The 10,384-nt window shown below is 33.9% G+C and overlaps 1 protein-coding gene across 2 annotated transcripts in view; it reads right to left on the bottom strand.

The window, feature by feature from the left end:
• Window positions 1-965: 965 nt before the first annotated feature.
• The window catches only part of LOC145994924 (dnaJ homolog subfamily B member 14), a 47,328-nt gene continuing 37,909 nt past the window's right edge, over window positions 966-10,384 (bottom strand). For both annotated transcript variants that reach the window (XM_083131416.1, XM_083131417.1), the window contains exon 9: window positions 966-4,553. In XM_083131416.1, coding sequence (XP_082987542.1) covers window positions 4,435-4,553 — 119 coding nt within the window. In that variant the 3' untranslated portion in view covers window positions 966-4,434. The remainder of the gene's footprint in view (window positions 4,554-10,384) is intronic.

The raw sequence follows: 10,384 nt of genomic DNA, 5'->3' as shown, positions 1-10,384 counted from the left end.
ACCATAGGCATTAGTTCCACCAGCATATATAAAATATTACATGATCATTTAGCTGTGAGAAAGGTATGTTCTCGTTGGATCCCACACAATTTGACAAAAACTCAAAAAGACGCTCGCGTCAATTGGTGCAAACAAATGCTCAATAAATGCAATCGTGGTGCTTCAAAAGACGTATATAACATTGTAACAGGTGACGAATCATGGATATATGCATATGAGCCGGAACGTAAACAGCAGTCGACTGTATGGGTGTTTCAAGATGAACCCAATCCAACAAAAGTTGTTCGTGCTCGAAGCACATCGAAACAAATCGTCGCCTGTTTTTTCGGGAAAACTGGTCATGTGGCAACTGTGCCTTTAGAGGAACGTAGAACTGTCAACTCTGAATGGTACACAACAATTTGTTTGCCAGAGGTCTTCCGTCAAATACGGAAAACAAACAAACTCCGTCGGATCATTCTTCATCAAGACAACGCCGCCAGCTGTCACACATCTCGTCTAACAACAGACTTTATGAACAGTCAAAAAATCGAATTGATGGGTCATCCGCCATACAGTCCTGATTTGGCACCCAATGACTTCTTCTTGTTCTCGAATGTCAAGAATAAATTGCGTGGACAACGATTTTCGTTGGCGGAAGACGCCGTTGATGCGTTCAAAAACCATATTATGGAGGTGTCTCAAGAAGATTGGAAAAACTGCTTTGACAAATGGTTCGAACGAATGCAAAAGTGTATTGACCATAAAGGAGAATACTTCGAAAAACAATAAAGCAGTTTTCAATGCCAAATTCCTGTTTTTTCATTGTTAGGCTCAAAATATAAATAGTGACCCTCGTACTACAATTACAGGAGCTCTCTTAGTGTGCCTGGTATACAAGATGACAAGCACTACATGGAACTTTGTCTTGGTTTGCATGATTAAAGACATCGTAAATTGTAAGAAAAATTACAACTGCGTGTTTTGAATATTGTTTATTTAAAATTTGCAAACTTACAATAGTAAACAAAACAGAAAAATGATACATGCAATTATCAAAGAAAACATACTTTTACCTGCGCTGTAAGCAAACATAATCATGTAAACTTATGTACATGTACTATACATGATTCAAGTTGCAGTGTTTGAAATATTGAACTCCTCTATTGAACATGGCTCTGTAAAGTGAAGTCACAAATGTTGAAAGCATACACAAGACAACAATAATGTCATTTTTTTATGTGCAACTAGTACAAGATAGCATGGTGACTAAACAAATATAAGAATACTGAGAAGAATGATTTGCTTATTTATTTTATTTCAAGTATAAACTAAGCTGCCAAGGTGTTGTCCTTACACAATCATGCACAAATACACACAAACATTCATACACATCATTCACACTGTTAGCACAACCATTGTACAAGTCATGATGGATATTATTGACCAAACATCTTGCCCATTTCATAGAAATTTTGTTCACTTCATGGAACATGCAAGTATAAAACAATAGATACTATATATAACAAAAAAATCAGTATCACTATTATCTCTGCCATAATAACTACATATACATAAAAATGTATATTTTTAATATTTCTTTAAAACTTGACCAGGGTTCTGTTGATCATTTCTAAAGTTTTTGACAGGCTAGTTTTAAACAGATCTATTAAACACATTCATTATCAAGTTCTTTGTTCTGCATGCCATGTAAGTAAGATAAAGAATATATTTTGTGATTTTTTTTTAAATAAATGACAAAATTATCAAATACACTCACTTATGAAAGAAACAGAGAGAGAGAGAGGGGGGCAGGGAAAGTACTTTCTTTTTTTAAATACTGCAAACAAACACATTACACAGATTACACATTGAATGTACTTAGAAAATCATATAAATGAACGAAGGGTAGTAAAGCTTTGACCATTTCTTTGTTCATGCCATTCCATTGGTTTTATGCATTTCTTTAGTAAGATGAAATATTGTGCCATTTTGTTAATCGGTGCTTAATTTTCACATAACATTTGCGATATTGGATGGTTCATATAATTTCTGCATTCCAAACAAATGGCTAATCGGTGTATTTTTGTCAGTGACACCAATAAACCATACATTTTTAATGAATACCTTGAGAAAAATCCTCTTTTCTAATCTTTATATATTACCACATTTCTGGAAGTATTACTAAGTAATACCAAAATGTTTGTAACATTATAATATTAAAGAAAAACTTTGATTTTTTTTAAAAAAAAATTTCAGACTTCTGCAAATATTCTGTGTGTATTTGAGTACCCACTCGACATATACTAGACTATACAATTGATATTCGAACAAACAATTATGTTACTAATACAAAATTACCTCGTTAGTCTTGCAACAGTAATCAATCATGCTTTTAATTAGCTTGTTTGTTATTTGATACCATGGATTAAATAATTATTGCCTTGGAAAGTAAACAAACAGAATCTGTTATACCTTATAAACTCCTGTTCACAGAAAGTGGCACACATTATAGGGTTGAACAGTTAAAGAATGTGCCACTTAATGTAAACAGGAGTGTACATTAGAATATTCTTCAATAATTAGATTTTCTTGTGTTTAGATATTTGGATCAGCATGTGGGAGTTTGAAAGACAGGTGAAATATGGATGCTACAAACTGCACAAATGTACATTTAACAAACACTTTCTTTTATACATATGAAAAGACATTGCTAAGTTATGAAATACTCATGCGAATAGAAAATATACTATATAACACTCTACCACCTCCATATAATATTTGTAGTTTTTTTGAGCTTCCCTTTCCTTCAACAATTTACACAGAAATAACAGAAGCCAATATGAATCTGTTAAGAGTACAAAAACTAGACTGAAGGAGGGCAAATGCCAATAACCAGAAGAAGGGATAAAATTAACATGACAAACATCAAAGGTAGCTTCTATTTCATCCATAGAGGTAAATGAACAACAAAAAAGCAGAAAACCATCTTGATAGTAATTTCAGTAGGTGAAGATTCCTCTTAATTTATTAATAAATTACGACAATAACTTTTCTCTTTCATTTGTATTTTTACCATTCAAAGTTAATTTTCAGCATTCTTAAATATGTATTCAGTTTTCTTTCCTTTCCTTTACATTTCAATTGATACAATTCTTAACATTTCTATAATTACTTTATTATCTTTTCTTCAAGCACTGTTCATTGTAATCAAGTTCCTACCATGACATGGAACAATTGATATTTTTATACACTGTTGAACTGCTTACATAATTGAAACAAATCACACGTTAAGGAACATAAAACCCATGACTGCATTTATTGCCGATTATCATGTATTTCATATGTAAATGAAACTGATGTGCAGTAATACAATGATGATAACAGCATGATAACACATCCTCATCAAAGATTCTAAATTTAATATTTTTTTACGTCCTCTTACAAATAAACTTAAACAAAAAGAAGGCAATGACAATTGTAAAGTAATAAATACAAATTGAAGTTTATGGTTATAAAATGTGGAAAGAGCCAGAAGAGCTGATAAACATAAAAATAAACAGGTACATAATTAACACTACCAGAAACTGACAAAATTCTTAAAATTCCATGGCATTTTTTCATCCTTATTTATATTCTACAAAAAAGTAATGAATTTTTCAGTTTCTCAGAGTGAATCACTAATTTCTCTCTTAACTATTTCCAAATCCTCGGACATTTAACAAATGCACTAATGTAACAAAAGCATGTGTGTTCAACATTTGCTACGAACAACTGCCCTTTTCATTTACATTCAATGTGGAAAAACCTTTTGTTGAGTTTAGTATGGCAAGGGAAAAAACTATATTTGCAATGTTCTCATTACTGCATACAAAATCCTCCCTCACTACCACCCCTGCTCTCTCTCTTATTTTATTTTCTCCTAATGAAATACACAGTAAAAGAAAAATAATATTTCCTCATTTTTTTAATAAACATTTGTAACTGCTAGTTAAAAACCTCTCTCACAATTTCATTCACACACACAAAAAACTAAAGACTGAAAAACTTCAATAATTTAATAATAAGTTTATTTTCCTGTAAAATAATTCCTTATATATCAGGAATGATGAGGTTTAAAGTACACTCATTAATTCCTACAGTTTATGTACATTTCATCAAACCCCCGCTCAGCTATTTAACACATTTTTGTACATATATTAATAACTAATTCGTCTATAGTATTAAACTGTACATTTTACAGGTCTACCAAGTACAACAGGTTCAAGAATTTAACAACAAATACATTTCCAGGTAGCAAATATGTCACCTCTACACTCTTGCAAAAACATGTGATTTGTATTACAATACTTCTTTACACAGAAAATTATACAAGAAAAGTTTGGAAATGACAAGTATTGAAAATTCAGGAACAAAATAATAATAATAGAAAAGAACATTTAAGACTATTACTTGCTACGCTCCCTGAGCATGTATCTCTTGCAACCGCTTACAAGATGGCATTTCAATATTTTGAGCTCTGTGATACAATTCTCTATCACCGTAGTTCTTAGCCTTCCACAACATTGTCTCTCCTGAAACACAAAAGATATGTAAATTAAGAACAGTAAAAATGGAAACAAACCACAAACAGCATTGTATAGTGACTGTATTTAGGGACTAGTCCTATCCAGAACATTAGTCTTGTGAAATCTACGATCCTCTAATATGTTTGCATTTCATCAAGCATTAGAGCATGATTCTTCATGTGACATGCTGGCACACAATGGAACTTCACTACTAAAGCAAAGATTTGGCAACACTTTTATCCACAAAAGCAATTGCTTCAATTGTTTGGAACAATTGAGGTTGATTCTTTGTATTACCAAGTTAGGGAGCTTTCAGACTGGAACAACAAGCTTCTCTTGAAAGTGGTGTGTGTACGTAGTTGTAACAAAAAATATTCTTTTTCTTTCTTGTAGGTTCGCATTGCTTGCGTTGTAGAATTATTTCTCTTGTAGTCTACGGTTATTACAAGCATAAAATCACAGTTTTTCGTTGTAATGTTTCAGGAGAACACACACTCCCTTCATCAGACATTTATTTTTAGTTTGATCTTTAACGAAGGGAGCATGTATTCTCCTGAAACGTTACAACGAAAAACTGTGTATTTATGCTTGTAATAATCGTAGACTAGAAGAGAAATAAAAAATATTCTGGATCCATATTAATGGTTTGAAATGTAAGGCTGCTGTATCACATACAAAAACTACTAAACTAAAACAACAGTGGTCAAATTGTCCATCACCATGTTCCAGGGTGTATACAATTTCGTGACAACAAAATTCCCTGCCTTTTCCAGGTTTTCAAGATCAAGAACCAAAATGTTCCAGCCTAAAGCCATTAAGGTAATTCATATACACTGCCTTCCAAAAGTTAAGCACGCAATGCAAATTTTCAAAAGTGTATTTGAATTTGAGTGGCTGAAAATTGCTGCAGATGTAGATGCTAGTATTTATGTGTAGCTTCCTTTTTGAAAGTACAGAGTCAATCATCTGTACCTAGGTGCTTAATCTGTGCTCTTGAAATAGCATAAAAGCAAGGGTTTTGTACAAGAATCCTCACACTTTCGTTGAAGACGCAAGCATTCTGAAGGATTTGAGGTGCATTTAAAAGCTGATATGAAGTGTTTATAACTTTTGTAGGATTATTTTATATAATATTTGTGTTTCTATGGCTGAAAGAAGATGAATAACAGATGATGAGCGCTGGCATGCTGTAGAAGGCATTGAAGCAGGACAGTCAATCAAGAAGTCGCTATTTTCTTTGGCGTTGATCATTCGGTAATTTCTCAATTATGGAAACAATTCCAAACAAGTCAAACAGTTGTCCGGAGACCTGTGCCTGGTCGTCCAAGAGTTACCACCCCCTCTGATGATCGATATATTGTTATAGTAGCCAAGTGGAATCGACGAGCGACCTCCACAACTGTTACATCCATGGTTGCAGCGGCAATAGGTAAAATAAGATCTGCCAATACTGTGCGACGAATGCTCCACATGGAGGGATTGTACGCCCGAGTACCATGTGTTTGTGTTGCACTAACCGTCCAAGCCAGAGTGGCAAGATTAAAGTAGTGTTTTCAACATGTCAATTGGACTCTCAGATTGGTGCAACGTCCTGTTCATGGACGAGTCCAGATTTGCCTTGGAATCAGATAATAAGCATGTAAGGATCTGGAGAACGAGGCACATGCAATCAGGCTAAGAACATCATCGAACATCACACATTCAGAGGTAGCAGCGTCATGAATTTGAATTTAAAACTTTGGGTGCGTCAGCACTAAGGCTATTTTGCACCCGTCACATTATTCGGGGTCCAGCCCCTTATCATTACAAACAACAACTCTAACGTTGCATAACTAAAATCATAAAACATTAAAATCTACTGACTTTCGTTAAAAGCTGAGGCTGTAAAGGAGCACTCAGCACAAACAAGGACAATTATACTGGCCGTGGGGCCAGTCGCCAGAGCCTCATTAGTCTCCAGTCTAGGGTGTACTATGTGGAAGTGAGGTTGACTATTAGGTGCACTACATGGAAGGAGCACCCCTTACACCCCTAGCAGCATCATGGTGTGGGCTGGAATTTCAATGGATATCGCACCGAGCTGCACATCTTTAAAGGCTGTTCATGTGACGGCTGCGTGGTATCGGGATGAAGTCCTAGACCGCATTGTGAGAGACTACACTGCAGCAGTTGGTCCAGATTTTCTCCTTATGGACGATAATGCCCATCCCCATCGAGCCAACATCGTTGACGAGTACCTGGAAACTGAGGGCATTTTTTGTATGGAGTGGCCGGCGTATTCCCCTGACCTTAATCCCATTGAAAACCTTTGGGATGCCCTCGGACATGCTCTCTCTGCACGTTTACCTCCTCCAGCCAGTCTCAGAGTTGGAAACTGCCCTAATGGAGGAATGGCCATTGCTCGCATCTGCAATAGTTGATCACCTCATTGAAAGCATGGAAAATCGTTGTAAAGTTTGTGTGAAGGTCCAGGGCGGTCACATACCATACCATATTAATGGAAGATTTGTGGTCACATAACATATTACTGTAAGTTTCATTTGGTTTGATTGCCTTTAAACATCATTATGTTAATGACCCAAATGTGACATCATCATATAACTTACGAAAAGTAAATATTTTTTTTGATCTTTGTACACAATTCTTGTTTTCTTTAATGCATCAACACATTTGCTACCTTCATATGGAATTTTGTATTAAACAAAGCTTACTTTTCCATCGCATGCTTAACTTTTGGAAGCGAGTTAATTTAAACATGTGAGAAGGCCACTGTATTTTAGCTAACATCACACTTAGAACTCCACTAACCAAGTTTTTAGAATATTCACCTCTTATGTAAAAGTGATAAAAAGAAGGAAAACTGATTAGAAATTTACTGTTGAAAAAGTGTATCAAGGGTGAGCTTTTACATAGTACTTGGCACATATTGACTTGTGGTTAACAAAGAATTTCTTTAATATAAAAACATGACAACTACAGAATAAAAAATAATTGTAGTAATAGTTAGTAATAATTCTAATATCTACCAAACAAAACTCAACAATTGCAAAAAGAAATTCCAATAGTCACTTAGTGTAGTAGATTTCTGCATGAAATTAGTTCAAAACATGACCTTTTTCTAGAGTATTTAATGTACAGTCACGGACATTGACTTTCAATGGTTAAATGGTTGAGTGTTACGCTGACAACCTCACCTCGTAAAAAGCAACTTGTTAAGAAACCTACACATCAGCCTTGGATAAGGATGGGAAACACAGATGACGAACCAGGCAAGAACAAGGTATATGATTGGTCCATAGCAATTTGGAACGTCCGAACAATGTTAATACCAGGTAAAATGCAAGAAATTGCCAATGTAATCACACAATGCAAAATTGATATTGTAGCATTGCAAGAGATCAGATGGTAAGGGCATGGTAAAAGACCAATATAGCGGAACAACAATGAAAACAGGACAATATGGAATAGGGTTTAACAAAAAAAAAAAAAAAACTAAGAGAAAGAGTTTTATCATTCGGACCAATTAATGAGAGGATATGTAAAATAAGAATCAAGGGTAAATTCCAAAATATTAGTATACTGTCAGTACATGCTCCCAACTAATGAAAAAGAAGATGTAGAAAAAGAACACCTATGATCAACTAGAAAGAACAATGGAAAATATAGCAAAATATGATATCATAATAATTGCAGGTGATTACAACGCAAAAATAGGAGTGAGAAATAGTGATACAGATATAATTGGTAACCATTCCCTACACAAAAGCAGTAATGAAAATGGCTTACTTCTAACACAATTCACAATAAGAAATAGGTTGGTAATTAAAAGCACCTACTTTCCACATATGAAGATACATTTGGGTACATGGAAATCACCAGATGATAATACAGTAACAATCATAGATGTAAGAAGCCAAAGAGGACCAAATTGTGATTCAGACCATTTTCTTGTAAAAATTAAACCACGAGCAAGAATATGCAATAACCCAACCAAACAGAACATACGAAGAACAAAATGGAACTATACAAAATTTAACAGTCAATAAAATAAGAAGAATTACCAAACAGCAATTAAAAATAAGTTACAACAAAATACTCGAGAAGAAACAATAGAAGGGAAGTGGAAAAGAATTTTAAAAAAGTGTTAACAGAAGCCGCAGAAAAAGTAACAGGCAAAGAGAAAACATCAAGGAAGAAAGAGTGGTTTGATAAAGAATGTCAGCAAATAATTAACCAAAAAAATGCTGCAAGAATGAAGATGCTGCAAAGAGAAACAAGAAGTAATTGTAACAAATACAAAGAACTAAGGCAACAGGCAAATAATTCATTTAAGAAAAAGAAAAAAGAATGGATAAGAAAGAATATCCAAGAAACAGAAGAACTTAGTCGACAGTCAGAGATTAGATAGTACTATGCAGCAAAAAAGAGAATAAATAAGGGATATCAACCCAAAGAGATAGGATGTCAAAGGAGAGATGGGAAGATAACAGGAGACAAAGAAAGAGTACTAGAAAGATGGACAGAACACTTCCAAGAACAATGAAATGTATAGAGAAGAACAAACAGAAGATAACGACGAACAAAATACAGAAGGAACACCAACAAGAGAAGAAGTTGAGAAGATGATTGAAAATCTAAAAAACAATAAATCACCAGGAGAAGATGAAACAACAGCAGAAATACTAAAATACTCTGGACCAATCATGATAGAAGAAATACACAAACTGATAAAACAAATCTGTCAAGAAGAACACATACCAGAAGCATGGAATAATGAAATATTGTGCCCAATACACAAGAAAGGTGACAAAACAGAATGTAGTAATTATAGAGGCATCATGTTACTTAATACAACTTACAAAATATTGACTTGTACTATACATAGAAGATTAATAGCAATAACAGAAAACATAATAGGAGAATATCAAGCAGGCTTTAGACAAGGAAGAAGTACCATAGATCAATTATTCAGGAGAAACATTATGAAGATAATACAAATCTCTACATGCTATTCATAGGCTTTCATGGTGCTTTTGATAGTATTATAAGGCATAAATTAATGCAAACTATGACAGAATTACAAATACCTAAGAAATTGATTAGATTAACAAACATGACACTGCAACGCACATATTTCAAGGTCAAAATATGGAGCGATATTGGTGAACTAACATAATATAACACAGGAGTAAAACACTGAGATGGAGTATCTACATGCTTATTTAACATAGCACTACATGGAATAATAAGCAAAATAGACAAAAGAGGAACAATATTTACGAAACTTAGCCAAATTAACGCATATGCCGACGACGTAGTTATAATATCCAGAATAGAAGAAGAATTAAAGAGAACATACAGGATATTAGAAGAAGCAAATAAAATTGGGTTACAGACAAACATGAACGAAACCAAATTCATACGACTGACACCAAAACAAGGTAAAAACAGTTACCACCAATTTACAATAGATGACAAGAAATTCGAAACAGTAACAAACTTCAAGTATCTTGGAATGACGATAAATGACCAAAATAATATGCATGATACAATTAGAGAAAGAATAAACGCACGGAACAAAGCATATTATGCCAATATACAATTACTAAAAAGCAAGTTAATTAACAGAGATACAAAACTATTGATTTACAAGACACTTATAAGACTGGTAATAACTTACAGTGCTGAGGTATGGACAATGAGTTTAGAGGCTGAACAACAAATAAGGAAAACAAAGAAGAAGAATCATAAAAATATATGGACCAATCAAGGATGGAGATTTTTGGAGAAGTCGAAATGAAGAGATAAATTCCATCTTAAACCAAAAGGATATAGTA

This window comes from Lepisma saccharinum, chromosome 11, assembly GCF_977018435.1.
Source record: "Lepisma saccharinum chromosome 11, izLepSacc3.1, whole genome shotgun sequence".
Lineage (NCBI taxonomy): Eukaryota > Metazoa > Arthropoda > Insecta > Zygentoma > Lepismatidae > Lepisma > Lepisma saccharinum.
The sequence above is the reverse complement of the archived record's forward strand: the minus strand, read 5'-3'. Positions and strand labels throughout refer to the sequence as shown.